The sequence below is a fragment of the Chrysochloris asiatica genome, unplaced genomic scaffold (assembly GCF_000296735.1).
Source record: "Chrysochloris asiatica unplaced genomic scaffold, ChrAsi1.0 scaffold00007, whole genome shotgun sequence".
NCBI classification, from domain to species: Eukaryota; Metazoa; Chordata; class Mammalia; order Afrosoricida; family Chrysochloridae; genus Chrysochloris; species Chrysochloris asiatica.
In genome coordinates, this window is record NW_006408525.1 from 5,706,217 (window position 1) to 5,723,365 (window position 17,149).

Below are 17,149 nucleotides of genomic sequence, written 5' to 3' on the forward strand. Positions count from 1 at the left end.
ATATATATATATATGTATATATGTATATATATATGTATAGATAGATAACACAATTGTCAATTCAACATTTTTCACTTATACAATTCAGTGACATCAATTACATCGATCATGTTGGTTTTTAAGTAAATTTTTTTCCTCTGGAACATTGTAGATGCTGAAATATGTTCTTAACCTTACACAAGGGTTTCACCTGAACTAATCACTAACTTCTGGCTCCAATCACAAGTAAATAGCTGCCAGCATTTTTCAATAGTGTCTATTTTCCAGGTATTGAATTTTCCCATTTCATAATGAATTAGGATTCCTTGTAACATAATAAATGAAAAAAAAACATAGCTATTCAGAACATGGGTAGCCTTAAATTTTGTGATTCTTGCCAAATAAAAATATTTAGTTATATTTTGAATTGTAAAACTGCTCTTAAGAAATATTTCCTCATCGAAAGAAAGTAATAACATTTAATGGACTGTGTTTTAGGTGAAAAAAAAAAAAGTCTCATTTGATCCTTCAGAGTATCACTTTCAAAGTATTTCAGAAAGTGATACTCTGAGAGATTTGGAGGCTTGTCCAACATCACATAGAAAATAAGTAAAAGAGTTTGCATTTGAGCTTAGGACAGTCTGACTCCAAAGACATTTTTCTTGGCAGCATATTACCTCAGCAAGCACAAAAATTGTAGTCCCTGAACATTGCTGTAAAATTGCTAAATATAAATCACCAGTGTTGGTGAGGATCTGGAGACACTGGAACCATTATCCACTGCTCATTGGACTGTAAATACTGCAGCCGCTGTGGAAAACAGTTTGGTGGTTCCTAGATATTTTCCCAAAAGAATTAAAAGCAGGAACTCAAAAAGATGCTTGTTCACCACTGTTCCTTGATGCATTAGCCATAATTGCAAAAAAATGGAAATAGCCTAAATATCTGTCAATAGATAAATGGATAAACAAACTGTTCTTTACATACAATGGAATGTTACTCAGCCATAAACAAAAATGTAGTCCTGATACCTGCTACAACATGAAGGAACCTTGAAAACATACAAAATGAAATAGTAAGCTAGCTACAAAAGGACTCATACGTACATGGCAAATTGGCTGTGAAATGGATGAGGTCGGGTTCATGGTTTTTCGTTGTTAACTATTTCTTCAATGCTTGAGTCAAGTTAGTGTGTGTGAGATATTATTTAGCAAATTATTCCTTACTGCTTTTGTCTAAGGATTGGGGATATAAAACATCCAAAATGGATTTGGGGCATTGGGAGAAATAAAATTAAGATGCAAAATAATAAAAAGAATTAAACTGTACAGTAGTTGTTTCTGTATTCTATCTCATTCAGTTGTTCAGAATTGTCACCTTTCACATTTCCCACTGCTTGCTTTATTTTCTTGCTTAACAAATTAGTAGCCATGGCTCTTCTATATATGCTCGTTTTTGCTCAAGATCAAACTGTCACCTGAGTTAAGAATACTGTGAAACAAAGTATATGTTGCACCTAGAGGTGTCCAACAGAGGCAAGCTGGCTTTTCCCAAGTGATCCTAGTTACAAAATTAAGGTCAAAATCAAATCCATTGCCCTTGAGTTGATTCCAACTCATAGCAACATATTACAAAGTAGAACTGCTCCACAGACTTTTCTTGTCCGTAATCTTTACAGAAACAGATGTCCAGACACTTTCTTTAACTGAACCAATGTGGGTTTGAACCACCAACCTTTCAGTTAATAATGGAGCACAAACTCTTATCACCATCCAGATACCTTATATATAGACTCCAGCTTATTAAATCAAGTTATATACAGAGCCTTGAGACTCCTTTCATCACAGGCCACCTTTGTCTATATCAGATACCTCTTCAGGATTGCCTTCTTCCTGAATGAGCCATATCTAGGTTTCTGTTTTCGAAGTGTATTTACTGAGGATTACTTTTTAACCAGGTATATGTTCGAAGAGCTTATATTGCCTATGAACTTAACAGTGTACAACATCGCCAGCTAAAGGACAACACCTGCGTGGTGGAATTTCAGTTCATGCTGCCCACATCTCATCCAAACAGGTAAGTTTGAGCTGGCAAGTATACCTGAGCAAGCCAGAGCTGTGTCAGGAGGATTAAGGAAAGTAACATGTACAACTCCATGGTTTTTCAACTAGAAGTGTAGAACATTTGATCCATGGGAGAAGAGCTTCATGGTGGTACGAATGATCTTTGATTTAAGAGAGCTAAAGAAGTGATCTAATTTAGATAAAAGCATTACTTTGTTTATTCTTGATTATATTATGTCAACGAGGCAATATTTTGTTTTTTAAGTTAAAAAGAATTTTACTTGCAGGAACATTGCCAGAAAATCAATTTTCGACAGTTTTAAAGTCAGCAGTTGGGTGTAATGCTTTGCTTTTCTGTATTTGCTAGGGGTTGAGGTTATACCTGAGTCAGTTTCATTACTTTGCTAAAAACACATTTTAATTTAGAAGGTAAAATTCAGACTGTTTTAAAAGATCACATTTCAGAACCAAACTTCTGAGTTTAAGTAGATTACTTAATTAAACCATGCCAATACCATTTTTTTGTCCTTACTAAGCCCTTTAAAAGGACTCCTGGTGTGGTGCTGTAGGATTAGCGCTGGGCTGCGAATCACAAGGTTGGCAGTTCAAACCCACCAGCTGCTCCTTGGAAATTGCTATGCATCAGAACCTACTTGACAGCACTTAACAACAACAACAAGCCCTTTAAAAAATAAAATGTGCATTTGGAAATTTGTTCAGTAGTGCATTTTTAAAGGAAAATGCTTCATTTGCCCTGTATTCTCCTTTTAAAATGTGCTGAGGCAGTGAAAATATATGAATTCCACCCACACTTAGGTTCACCTTCTCCTATATTTTCATTCTCTTTAGTAATACCACAGGAAATATAAATACCACAGCCAATCTTAACCTGCCCCCCTCCATCTCTTCTTTATGGCCTGTGGTTCTTCACTCTTTATTACAGAGTACTATGTCTTTGGGGATCCTTAGTTGTAGACACCAGAAATGGTTTTGTTCTGAATTGCCACTTCACTCAAAGCAATAGAAACCCTTCCTACAGACAAAGAAGTCTGTGATAAGACTTTTGGCCACTGGATGCCACTGTTGATCCAGCAGAGGTCAGCAGAAGAGCAGCAGCATCTTCAGAAAAGTACTTCTCTTCTTTGTCTCAGAAGATCCTTTCACTTCTGTACCTCAAAAATACCTTATGGCTGGCAGAGAAAAGCATATATCCTTGATACAGCAAGCATCTCTCAGTACATTTTTGCCTCCATGGATTTCAGAATCTCATTTTCTAGAAACGAATGGTTGTCCTTCAGCGAGCGGCGAAGTACTCATGGCACACATGGGCTCAGCACTCGGTCTTCTTTTTTTTTCCCCTGCATTCCTTGAATAATTGTAGAGAACTACATGCTATACTTAATGCTCTTTGTAATTCTCTGGACAGTCTCCTTTTCTTCCTGCTTTCTACAGCCTCTTCCCTTTGGACAGTGATTTGTAGTCAGGCTACAGAGCTGCTTCTGATTTCCTTCCCTCGTCACCTCTCTCCTTGTCTCTCTGAACCACTCCCTGTCCTACTATTTTATATGAGAATGTATTTTCAATTTAGTAACGAAAGAGTGACTGAAAATCAAGAGAAATTCTTTTTAACTTCTTTGTTAACTCTTTTCACCTTTCCACATCAAAGCTTCTAATCTGTATTATTCCTGATGTGGTTTCAGAATTTGTAAACTAATCATTGTCAATATCTGAGCATATGCATCTCTGCGGATAAAGACCAAACTTAATGAGAACTGTAATCTCCCTATATGAGGGTCTACCTTGGTTGTGTGTAGTGATTTTAAAGATTTATTAATATTGTTATTATAATTATTGGTATTCATGTGGAGTTGAGTCCTGGTGTAGTGCTGTGGGTTAATGTGCTGGACAGCAAAGTCTGTTTAACCACTGGGTCAGCAGTTCAAGCTCACCAGCCGCCCCTCGGAAATGCTATACAGATAGGGTCTTTATGGGGTTGGAACTGACTCAACAGCACTTAACAACAACAACAACATGTGGAGATGAAGATAATGACAAAATAGAGGAGGAAAGATGGACTAATCGTTTTGAAAACCAGAAAAATATTAAAATTATTTTAATGCTCTTTTTAGACCCAAAGTGCCATTATTAGTTTAGGAATATAAAATGAATATCCAAATTTGATGATAAAATGATACATTCCATTTTGTTGTTGTTGTTAAGTACTGTCGAGTCGGTTCCAACTCATAGCAATCTTATATAGGATTTATAAAGGTGTAAATCTTTGAGGGAGCAGAAAGCCTGATCTTTTTCCTGCAGAGTGACTAGTGGGCTAGAATCACCCACCTTGTCGCTTACAGTCCAGTGCTTGTGCTACCTATAGAGCCACCATGCTCTAATGGTCTCATATTCCATTTTAGAGTATAGCTTATTCAGACAGTTACTATAAATTTACTAGAATTTACTTTTGTAAAATTTTATTTTTTCTGTCAAATATTTTTGTTGCATTCAGGGTATGGCTTGCTTACCTTAAAAGAGAAACTTCGGTTATTTCCATTAGTTTTTACTATTTTTTAGCTAAGATTCAACTTGTTCTAAGTCAAGTACTTCCATTTCTTTCTGTTCTTATTGTTTAAACAAGCAAGCAATAAGCACCTTATTTCTTATTCTTCAGAAGTACGTTATTGGAGACTATCTACCAGTGTCCATTCCCCTCCTAGTCCCATAAGGCTCAAGGACATGATGTTCATTAAAACCTAGATTAATGATGTGCCTCTAAATTATATTTTGAAAATGCACACATAGGTACCCTAACTTCCGTTATTTTTTATTAAAGTCTATATGAGTACTGTTTTTAAAAGCTCTTCTGATAATCTGATGAACACCTGCGATTGAGAGTAACCAACTGTAGACAAGATTTGTCCAATAGAAATATCATAGAAGCTACATACAAAATTTAATTTTCTATTGGTCACGTTTAAAAAACCATGTAAAGAAGCAAGTGAAATTCATTTTATTAAGTCATATATTGAGCTCTCGTAGCGTAGTGGTTATGAATCGGGCTGCGAGCCGAAAGGTCAGCTGTTCGAAACTACCAGCTGTTTCGCGGAAGAAAGATGAGGCTTTCTGCTCCCGTAAAGATTTACAGCCTCGAAAACCCTGTACATGGTCACTGTGAGTCGGAACCAACTCCATGGCACATAACAACAACAATATATCCATAGTATCATTTCAACATACCACTAATACAAAAATTGTCGATAAGTGATTTTTAATTCTGTACGAAGTCTTTGAAATTTATGATGTATTTTTCAATTTTAGCACAATTCAGTTCATGCTAGCCACATTTTAAGTATTCAACAGCTGCACTTGGCTAGTGGCTACCGTATTGGGTAAAGCAATTCTAGATGAAAAATTAACTATGACAATAACAAGTTGTAAAAGCAAAAACAAACCGTTGTGTCCTCTTTGCTTTATGTTTATACTTGTGTTTCTTGGAGGGAGAAAAACTCTTTATTCTTATGTTGCTTTTCCCTGGAAGTTCTATCCAAACCTGATAGTATAGATAATAATACATTGCAACGTCTTATGCATCCTTTAAAAATTATTCAGATAGAATAATGAACAAGCATATAAATGCCTTATCAGATATATTTCACTTATCACTACCAAACAATTTTACAAAGGTTTGTTTCCCAATTAGGGGTAATCACACAAAAATTCTTAGGGGATAAAACAGATATTTTGTTTAACCAATTTTCGATATTTTTCTTCCTCGCTCTTGATCTTCACATCCCTTGAAGTAGAGTAGTTTTGTCCAACAAATTCTTAGAAGTGAGTGTCTTAAAAGCTATAATAGCAAAGCAAGACTAGAGTGTCTTGTTGTTTATGGGGTCACCTAGTAGGATTCCATTCCTGCAGTTTGTGGTTTACTCTATATATTTAGCACCCCTGGGTTGGGATGAAACATTATTCTCTATTTTCAACCTGACAGCAGCAGAGGATATTTCCAGGAAAATGCCTTAGTAGACAGTGTTTGGATTGAAGGTCTCTGTCCCATTAGGACCTGTTTCGCTTTTTAGAGAAGGCAGTTGTTACTGCAATGAGAGTAGCATCCTTTGAGGAAGAAGTTACTCCTTTTCCGCATACTAAGGCAGTATTTAAGTATAACGTGACTATTTTTGTCTAATACGCCTCTCAATATTTAAGAAGAAAAGAAAAAAGAACAGCAGATTATTAGTTTATTTCTCACCTCTGTGACTTCCTGCATCAGGATCCTTACTAGCAGACTTCAGTCAAGGGCTTCTCTTCTTCCTGATCTTCAAACCAAAACTTTCTAACTTTTTCTGCTAACTGCTGTTACAACTGACTTGCCATCTCCAAATCTTACATATTCATCAAAGTTTCTAGTTACTAGAGTTTCATTCAGGGAAGCTCTTTGCTAGACTTAACCTTTTTCATCTTAAGTTCCCGTCAGTTTAACAGTAGCTGCAGAGATTTTCTTGCTTAGACCTAGTTTGAAACCTAGATATATGTGATACACATGTCTATATGTGTATGTGTTTCTTGTTTATCTACGAAACTTCACAAGCTATGTCCTATTGTGTATGATCTTTGTTTGGAGGGGAGAGAATTTTTGCTTGGTTTTTATTTGAGAGGAGGGGGAGTTATTGTTTTTGGTTAAAGGTATTTTGTAGTCAGTTAGCAGTTTTGTTTTGTTTTTTAGCAATTATTTTTAAAGGAGAAGGAAGTGGGCTTCAATCATTTTCTTGGTGCAGGAATAGTCAGAGCAACTGGCCCAGAATGAGAGTACATTTTATTATTATCCAGACTAGAAACCCTAGAAGGACCTAATTCTCTTGTCTAAAATTCCATCAGTCCAAGTTTTTAACGAGTTAACTCTGTACTTTACACTGAGTAACACAGTGCTCAGACTGTGATCATTCAACTTTTTTTTTTTTTCCCTCCTTTTATTCTCCAGTGAGGTTCAGAGTTTAGTGTCAGAAGTATATGTGTGTCTTTGTTCCCCATTCTGAAATCCCAGTTTATCCATCACTGGTACTGGTGATGCAGAAACATGTTATATTGATGCATCATCCTGAATATGTCTTTATTTATACAAATATGCTAAGTGTATTATCCCATAAATTCTGTACCTATGTATATGGCTTTGTATATTATGGTCTGGAGTATAAATTTTTAAATTGCAAATGATTTTTAAAAGTAATAAACAATAGTGAATTTTTCTTCTAAAGTTTTAATTTTTCAGATAAGAAGCATCAAGTTGGTGCAGGAGAGGGAAATATATATTTTTTGGTATGTTTTTGTACATATATAACGGGTGAGGACCTATTGGTGTTTATGTCCACCTATTTCTTAGATGGAAATTCATACTTTGTTAGGTTGCAGTGCACCTTCTTTGTTATTTCTCCTTGTGAATTTGGGTTTCTGTGTTAGAATGTTTTAATTCAAGCACTTTCCTTTTCTTGTGTCTTACTTCCAGAAGAGGTAGGCAGTGTACTTCCCTGAAAGTACTTGTTTTGGTGGCAGGTTTAGGCTGCTGGGTGCCCTCAGTGGACTTTCTTCTTTGTAAAAAGAAGGTCAGAAATCTGAAGCTGTCCACATAACTAATCAGCAACCTGCTGCTATTCTTGAGGACTCTGATCATCTTTGACACGCAGATATTGGACTGTCCTGAGACACTCAAAAGTTACCCAACTTGTAGCATTTTTTTTTTTTAATAGCAGTGGGAGCACTTACTTGTAGTTAGCAGGTCAAAATGAGCTCTAAATAAATAAAATCCTACAGTGCTTGCTTCCTTCATTCAGGGTTGTCTGCTGATAAGATGCAGAAGAGAAGATTCTCAGCAGGTTTAAGTGCTTAGCAAAGTGCGTTCCTGTATCCATGGCTCAGCTTCTAGTCTCTACTGTGTTATTTTGATACTCCAGACTTGTAAGATTGGAGAGTCGCGTTTAAAACTCTCAATATATCATTAGGGTAGCCCAAGGTCCTTTCTTGTCAAGGAACACTAGCTGATCCCAGGGAGAAGGAAAAGCAGAATCCAGGGCACCTGTAAATCCCTATAGTTTTGTGCTGTGGGTTTGTAGCTAATTATACAGCAAGCAGCAGTAATATGCTATAGCCCTGTTGGTGTACTTTATTTCAGAAAGAGCAAAATCTTCCAGCAGAGCAAAGAAGAGGCTTTGGAGGGGCTGCAAATGAATGAAGCAGTGATCATTTTATTGTAAACTAAAGCTCTGCAGTAGAAGCAGGACATGTGAACTGCAAGGGGTGGATGGGTTAGGGAGACGCCAATAGAAATATATGTGTCAGATGTGTTTTACAGCTCTTGATTTGGATTCTCCGGCAGAAATACAGTCACACAAGGAGACCACCACTGGTCACAGTCAGTCAAATTGCTCTTTCTCCTATGGTACTGCTGTTAGTGACTGCTAGTAGGTTATTCAGTCGACCTCTTCTGATTCTGCTTTGCTGCCTAATTTCAAAAGATTTGCCTTATACTGGCTCTCAATCACAGCTTGATGTAACCACTGCTTGTTTGCATGCATCACCATTATTTTCATATAGGGTCTTTTTTTTTTTTTCCCTTCAAGTTAGAAGGCAAAAGAAGCAGGAACATTTTTATACGATAAAAGATTTATGTAGGACCTGCTAGAATCAAGTAAAATGAAATTCAGCTGGAAGGGATGGTAAAAGGCTCAGAGAACTTGTGACTGCCAAAGAAGTAGGTGTTCCTTAAATTAAACAGGGTTCAGCTAGCAGGCAGCAACTCTGACTTTGCATTCATATTGATGCAGGCTCACCAGCCATTCTGGGCAGGCAGATCAATAAAATCAGAGGTGACTTAATGCCAAGAACCTGAGAATTCAAAGGATTTCTCTTGTCTTTCTTTAAAGCCTATATCGATGTGGAGTGCTGTCCATAGGAACTGAGATGAGAAAATGCCAGGTGTAGATTTTGGTTTACGACACCATATTGAACAGTGTCCTTCGAAAGCATCCTCTTTGGTTTCTCAGTTATTGCACCTCTAAAATGGAGCTAATCTACTAGAAGGAAAGTGATGCTGATATTTTCACAATATCATGACTGAGGATCTATCATGATAAAAGTGCCCTGAATAGCCAAAACAACAAACTTCTGAGAAGGGAATTTTTATTTAATTTATATATTTGAAAAGGCAGTCGATTGCCTTATTGGAGATAGAGCAGGTTGCATGATAAGTATACAGTGGAGTGTGGAAGATTTTTAGTGACGTAAATAGACTATTTGACTCATACACATTTCACTCTTCCATAACTGATTATTTTGTGCAGACTATGAATCTAACATTAAGGATCAATTGTGTATCACAGTAGTGCATGCTGTGCCTTATTTTTATATTTTATATGTCATATTCTCAACTTGATCAACTAGCCCCTGTATAGAGTAACAAAATATAAAAATGAATCATCATGGACATGGCTAAGAATTTAACTGATAATATGTAGCGTTTATCCTTCTATCCCTGTCATCTTCTTTAAAACTCAAAGGTTTTTATCTAACGAGGGTTAGTAGAATATGGCTCTAAACTTACCCTCTATATGATTGATTTGGGACCATTCCTTTAGAAACTGGAGCTACTGGACCTTTTTTGTTACTTACCTCATACTGTTAAGTGGTTTACAATTCCTATAACAAGGCAGCAGGGGTCTCCCTATGAGAGTTTGAGAATTGTTGCTCATGGAGAAGACTGGCTTCTTTTTCTTGTTCTTTTCAATTCAGGCCCTTTTCTATTGAAAACTTGGCCCACATCCTCTGAAGACTTTCCTAAGGCATTAGGGTGTGGTACAGAAGCACTGAGACTGTTTTATTAGTTTAAGAAATAGGTTAACAATTGAGAGAGATTACACTGATTTCTAAACTCCGAAAGCATGGATAAATGGAGTCTGAGATTGCTTTTGTTGTAGCTATCTTCTCTTTGCACTGAGGCTCATATAACTGTTCAGGTGGACTCTTTCTTTAGAATCTCAAGAGGAAGACTTTCCTGTATTCTCATAAGTCTCTGGTTAGTTTTCTGCTTAGCTACACCTCACTCTATGGAGCTCTGGTAGCGCAGTGGTTACAAATCGGTCTGCTAACCTAAGGGACAGCAGTTTGAAACTACCAGCTGCTCTGCGTGAGAAAGATGAGGCTTTCTGCTCCTGTACAGATTTACAGCCTCAGAAACCCTACGCAGAGTCGCTGAGTTAGAACCCACTCCATGGCACATAACAACAACAACACCTCACTCTGTTATAGAACCTGTGTTAATGGGAACTAAGAATGTGTTATAAAATGAAACCCATTTCCCTGAGTGACATTCTCAAGAAATCCAAACAGCAACAGTTCAGGTTTTTGCACTGGAGGTTGTTCTTGCTGCCTTATGAATTCGCTCTTTGGTACAGGTTTGATGCAAAGAGCATTGCTACTCACAAATCACATGAGGTATACGGTTTGTGTGCAGTGATATGTCACTGCTTTTTATTTATATGGCCAGCTCAGTCTATTCTGCTTCTTTCACTGCCATGGAAAGTGCATCATTTTCCTCCCTCTACCCTCCTTCCCACATATCAGCAGCACCACCCACTATGTTCTGCCCATTAAGTCTTCTCTGTGCCAGAAAACCCCAATGATTAAACGCTGATCAAATGTTAGAAGGTTAAGATATCACCCAATCAACCCCCTTACAGTATCCCTAAATTGTGGATGGTAAGTATAAATTTTCCCTTTTAATATTGAAAATCAAAAGTTTTGTTTTGATTTGTGTTTCAGTAGAGGAAGTGATGCATTTTTTAAAAGAATTGGTAATAAAGATCAAAGAGAATGCAAGATACTTACATGTAATTTCCCCCTCATTCTCAAAATTTTGGTACATTCTTTATAAAAAAATTGTAGGACTAGCTGAGTTTAGTTAAGGTTTTGTTGATGAGAGCCACTCAACAGCCATTCCTTGGAAACCTTATACAAGGTTGCATTGAGTTGAAATCGACCTCAACGGCAGTTAACAGCGGTAACAACAGTTAGAGAATCAGTTATTGCATTCCTGTCTGTTTTTAGATCCTTTATGCTCCTATAGTACACAGTAGTACCCTTCTCTATTTCCCTTAGAGACCTAGAACAGTTAGGTAAGCCCAGTTTACTGAATTATTTTCTTTGGAGAGTAGCTTGTGAGTCTTATCACATCCTGAGAAACAATTAGAATGGAAAGGCGTATGGAATCAACTTAATGCAGGCCTCCATATTACACCTTTGGTAAAACAGAACAAGAAAGAAGCGTCTTGAATCTTGCCTAAGCATATTCTTAAGAATTGTATTTAATGTTGAAGCTTAAGATAATATGCCATACTATATAGCTTAAATTTTATTTTCATCAGCCTGTATTTTAATACTACTATGCATTATATTTTGTAAGAGAGCTTTCTTTAAAAAAAAAAAAAATCTATGATGTAAAAGGTTGAAATGTATTTACCAACATCTGCTGTGGGGCGGCAGGTCAGGAGGCACTGAGACATGCCTCTTTGGAGGCTCCCTGGGGGTTGAAATGTAATAAGCACTTAATTATGTCTGCTGAATGCCAGAGCTGCCAAACTGGAGCTCCTCGGGACTGTATACTAGTCTGTATCTTCTCTGACAATTCTTTTGTTATGGCTTTCACTGACCTATCAGTAACTAACTGTGGTTGTTTAATTACAGAGGGAACATCCCCACGCTAAACAGGTACCGTATGTTAAGTTTCTCTCCCAATTAAAAGCACCTCTTTTTGTAACTTAGAATAGTGAAACGAGGAAGAAATAACGTTGCCCTTGATAAGCTAATATGTTTGCATCTCCTAGGGAGTCCTGAACTTTGCTTTAAACACACTATTCTTTCTGTTTGGAAAACATGCCTTCAGCTTTTCTTCAGTTCAAAAACCAATACCTGAAAAGCCTCAGTCTGGAAAAGCTCCCATCTTGCTATGTTTGATAGGGGATTGGTCTGCCTGATGTTCAGCTTTGCTGGAAACATCTTCTTTTGCTGCATTTTCTGTCTCTAGTTTGGGGCTTTCAGAGGAGAAACCCCTAAGGTTACTCCTATTGTGGAAAATTGTTAATATTTTTGTCACTATTTAGTTTCTGTAATTTGCTTCTCCATTAGTGAAATGCAAACCCAGAAATAGCTGATGTCATGTTTTATCAGTTTACGAGCTATTTTTCTAAAGTGTCAAAGCATTACAGTGAAAGTCAAGTTTTGTTTCAGACCTATAATGAGGTTATTAATAGAAAAACATATTTAAATTTTAATATGTTTAACACCATGAAGAGGTTTCAGGCCAGTATAACACAGGTAATTGTATTTTCATTTTCTCCTACCCCTCAGTCAAGCAAGACACCACAATGCAAGTTTGAGAGGATAAAAATTCTGATTGGGACTCAAGCCACAAAGTAGTAATTAGTTGGTGGCAAGCTCTTTGTAGTTCATCAGTTGTACAGTGAAATATACGAGTACATAGACTTGTGTTTATTTTGGTTTTTCCCTTTAAAATACTACGTAGTCAAAACTGATCAGCATTTAGAATTCAGTTCAGATGGGGAGAGAAAAGAGAATGCTTTTATCTGGTCCTCACCTGCTCATGGAGAGTATCCCATTCTTGCCTGCTTATGGCTGCCCTGGCCCATGAATATAATGAAGAAAATTGAACAGTAGATGTTTCCCATGGGACTCAATTTTTGTAAAAAAGATATTTAATCTCATGTTTGCCACAAACACGGACAACTAACTTATTCAGAGGGAGTTCCCTCTTCAGTGTTATTTGGAACCTTTTGCTTTTCCTGTCTAATACCAGGCAGGTAGAAAAGATGCAATACCTCACAAACTTGCTCCGTTAGAAAATATATTTGGTGATCCTAGGAAAGAGGAGAATGATAGCATTTCTGAGTTACTACAGCTCTGAATCCCCTTTTCTAGTGAACACCTTGTGTAAGACTTGCTTGATGTGTGTTTCATTTGTTTGTTTCAATTACGGTATCAATAGTTTCCTCTCCCACTCTGCCTTTCTATTCTCCAGTACTGTGAAAAGATGAAGGACCTTTTTCATAGTCCTTGTTTGCCAAAGGAATAAAAACCTGAGTGTCAGTCTCTATAGTCTGTGTGAGCAGCACTCCCGTCCTACACAGAATGCCATTACCTTTTATAATTAGGATTTGCAGTAGGGTACAATACGTGTATGTACCCAGATCTCATATCCACATTGCTTGTTCTCTTCCCCCTGCGACCCTGCAGGTACCCTTCAAGGTAGTTTTTGGGAAATGTCCCAAAGTTGAGTTGCCATTGCCTGCTTTTCTTTGCATCCGTATGCTGATAACATGTCAGGCAAGACCACAGACATTCTTTAGCTCAGTCCTTCGTAAGAGACTCTCCTGATTGACTAGGCAATCAGAAACACTTTACAGTATTATTTATCAGTACAGACTCCTGAGGTGCATCAAGTAATATACAAATTCATTATGTTTTCAGATTAAACAAATCAGTACGGTTCTCTTCAAGCATCTCCATTCAGCAACTATTTGTTATGCTTACACATACTTTGAGACCCATGCTCTGCCCTTTTGCATCTTGCTGGGAATTAAGGGTAGAAGATCTTGTTAAGTTTTAAAATATAAAATGGAAATTTTACAATTTGAGGGTTGAAAAATTTCTGCCTTACAAAGGAACATAAGCAGGCAAGAATGGGATACTCTCCATGGGCAGGTGAGGACCAGATAAAAGCATTCCCATTGTGTGTGTGTGTTTTTTTTTTTAAAGATTATTTGCTAAAGCATTCCAAATAACTAGAGGTATTTTTAAAAATATATGCCTGTGAATATGTAATATATTACAATTTTCTAGAGAAAAATATCTTTTATTGCATTGTTGTGACTCATTTGGCTTGCTTCCTTCCTTTTAAAGGAGAGGATACTATAGGGAAGGGGAAGATGCAGGATGGTTTTTCACCCCATATGTGCTACTCATTCATTATATATGTCATAATGCCATTGTATGAAAACTGCCCTGAAATTCCTGGTAGTGTTTGGATTTATATTTGGATGATGAAAATATCGTTTGTGTGAGGAAATCCAAATGAAAGGGTTAATGCGAATCTACTAAAACGGCTTTATCCTTAGTGGGTAAAAAACCAAATCTGCTCTGCAACCTGACCCTACTTCAGAGATTTCCCCTAACTTCTTTTCCCTATTGTTACTCTTAACAGTCCTTGCTCCTGTCCTCCTTGTCTAATGAACTTAATTTAATTACCATTTAGAATGTCCTTCTCCTCCAACCTCAACCACTATGGCATGACTCATGTAGCTAGTGTCAGCGATGTGCTTTTGGACAACTCATTTACTCCACCATGTCAGCGGATGGGAGGGATGGTCTCTTTTCGGACTTTTGAAGACTTTGTCAGGTAAGACACTGTGCAACTGTTTCTGTATAAGAGGATATATGGGTGTCTCAGCAAATTAAGGTTCCCAAAATAGCCCTTGCTATATATGCCCTGCAGAGGTGTGTGTCCTACCATTTCCATCTCTCATTCAGATTCTACAAGCTTCTACCTGTAGTGTAAGCCTAGTCAGAAAAAAGAAACAAACAAAAGCCATCTTTTCCATAGGAGCTAACAGACGAAGCTGTCTGCTCTATGATGAGTGAAATGTCAGGAGAAATTAAACACAACACAAGAGTAAGCCCCACCAGAGACGATACATCTTTTGATTAAATGCATTCAGCATCTATCTCTGGATGTATACTGATGCAATACCCTAGGGGGAGGGGTAATTACATTGGTCTGTCACTGCTCCAGTCCCAGGCTCTTTCTGTTACTTTAAGACTGATGATGACAGCAGTGCTCATATCTTACATATGAAAACAAACAAACAAACAGCTTTATATCATTTTTTTTTTTAAGAAAAAATATATATGGTTTATTAAAGGTTAAACAATCCATCCTCCTAATTTCTGCCACTTCGTAAAATTTTGCATGTCACCTCTAGCCACTGTTGATTCTATTCAGTTGGCTTTTGAGCACAGGGTAGGATAAATTATTCTTTTAAGACTTGAGCTGGAAATAGCAGCGTTAGTTTTCTGCCGCTTGGGTTTTCATGGTGGGTGTTTCTCTGGAATTTTTCAGGATCTTTGAAGAAGTGATGGGCTGTTTCTGTGACTCTCCACCCCAAAGTCCCACATTCCCTGAGGCAGGTCACACTTCTCTATATGACGAAGACAAGGTATAGTGCCCCCGTTAGGACACTAATTAGTTCTTTCAGATCTGGAACTTGTAGTATATACTTGCTAGTTTTATAATTTTGGAACATTATAGAGAAGAATTCATTTTCTTATCTACTTTATATCATTTAAGTTTATATGTCTCATCAAGTATTTTTTCGGAGATGGGGGAATATAAACTCTAAAAACAAAAAAGCTATATTAATCTTAGCTTCTGTAGTCTAGAATGGACTCAGCTGTATCCATTGCATCTGCCTCTGAGTCTCTTCATGAAGATTTCTTTTTAAGAGTTGAGCTTTGCTTTCTAAATTCATACTCAGTAATGTAATACACTGTTACATAGTAGTAGCTATCATAGTCCTCAGGAAATGGTGGGTTTCAGATTGCAGAAAAAAATAAGCATTTTGTCTTTTTATTAAATCCATCCTTTTCATTTCTCCATATACACATCGATCTGTTTTTTTTTTCTCCTACATTGTTTTCCCTGTGGTTTGATACTTCAGTTATTTGATAAATTATAAGAAAATATGCAATGTGAGAATATGTTCAGGTGGCTGCTTTCACTTATTTTTCTTCACTTTATGTAAAGAAAGATATGGCAAATGGTTTTGCTCCCATTTATTAGTGAAAAAATTATGACACGATGACCTACAATTTAATGCCAAGTCAAGATTTGGGACCACCTTTAGCAAGTACCTTTTCTGCCTTGTCTTAAATAATGAGTTACTTAATTTCCTTTAATCTCTGTTGTGGTTGTTGGACAGTGTTTCAATTTTGTTTTTCCTATTAGTGGGCAAACTAAAACCCTATGGTATGGCCCTCTTTTTCTGGTGTTCTACTGAGTACTTTTAACTTTTCCCTGCTCCAGCATTAGTCAGTCTCATAATCTCTTTGGCTTGTTTTCTTGGGTTACAGGTCCCTAGGGATGAACCAATTCACATTCTGAATGTGGCTATCAAGACTGACTGTGATATTGAGGATGACAGACTGGCAGCTATGTTTAGAGAGTTTACCCAGCAAAATGTAAGTCCTTGATTGGGTGGAAACTGATGAAGGCCCCTTTCCTGCCAGCTGTGTGTCATTTTATCCTCTTATCAGTGGCTTCTTGTATGGCTTATCACTGATAATGACTATGTCTTTTATATGGTTCTACATGTAGTGATAAAATTATAAAGCAATTTAATAATATATAGTGAATATCTTTTTTCTATTAAGAAATAATGACCTCAAATATTTAAAATGTTAAGAGAAACTGTGTTTCTGTGTCTCTCCCAGATCGCTAGTCTTTGAACTTCCAATCACTTGCTGAATATTTTCCTTTGATACCTTCAGACTCCACATGTTTAAGTCCAGAATCTCTTTGGCCTTCTCTCCCCTCTCTTGAAAATACCAATTAGACTTCTGTTCACAATTTTTTGTGGCTTGGATATCTCGTGTTGATATCCGTCTCCATAATCTAAACCTAAATTCTCATCATTATGTTTCTTCTCTTTCTCCATACTTCTCACTCAAAAAGTCAACTAAACCCTTTGTCCCTAAACACTCAAAACAGTTTTCTTTTCCTTCCCTTCCCCTTAGGATAAGCACCGGACTGCTAATCACAAGGTTGGCGGTTCAAACCCACCAGCCACTCCTTGGAAACCCTATACAGGGTCTCTGTGAGTCAGAACTGACTTGTAGTGCATACTAGGTAGCTTTCTAATTTTAGAACGTTATAGAGAAGAATTCATCTTCTTCCCTACTTTTTATCATTTACTTTTGTATGCCTCATCAAAGTATTTTTTTTGGAGATTGGGGGAATAGAAACATTAAAAGAAAAAAGCAAAAAAAAAAAA

The 17,149-nt window shown here is 37.0% G+C and overlaps 1 protein-coding gene across 1 annotated transcript in view; it reads left to right on the forward strand.

Moving 5' to 3' along the window:
• ACACA (acetyl-CoA carboxylase alpha) overlaps nt 1–17,149 on the forward strand; it is a 336,306-nt gene that overhangs the window by 174,590 nt on the left and 144,567 nt on the right. The window contains exons 29-33 of the mRNA XM_006832345.1: nt 1,937–2,055; nt 11,772–11,795; nt 14,356–14,499; nt 15,220–15,316; nt 16,230–16,337. Of these exons, the coding sequence (XP_006832408.1) occupies nt 1,937–2,055; nt 11,772–11,795; nt 14,356–14,499; nt 15,220–15,316; nt 16,230–16,337 (492 nt within the window). The remainder of the gene's footprint in view (nt 1–1,936; nt 2,056–11,771; nt 11,796–14,355; nt 14,500–15,219; nt 15,317–16,229; nt 16,338–17,149) is intronic.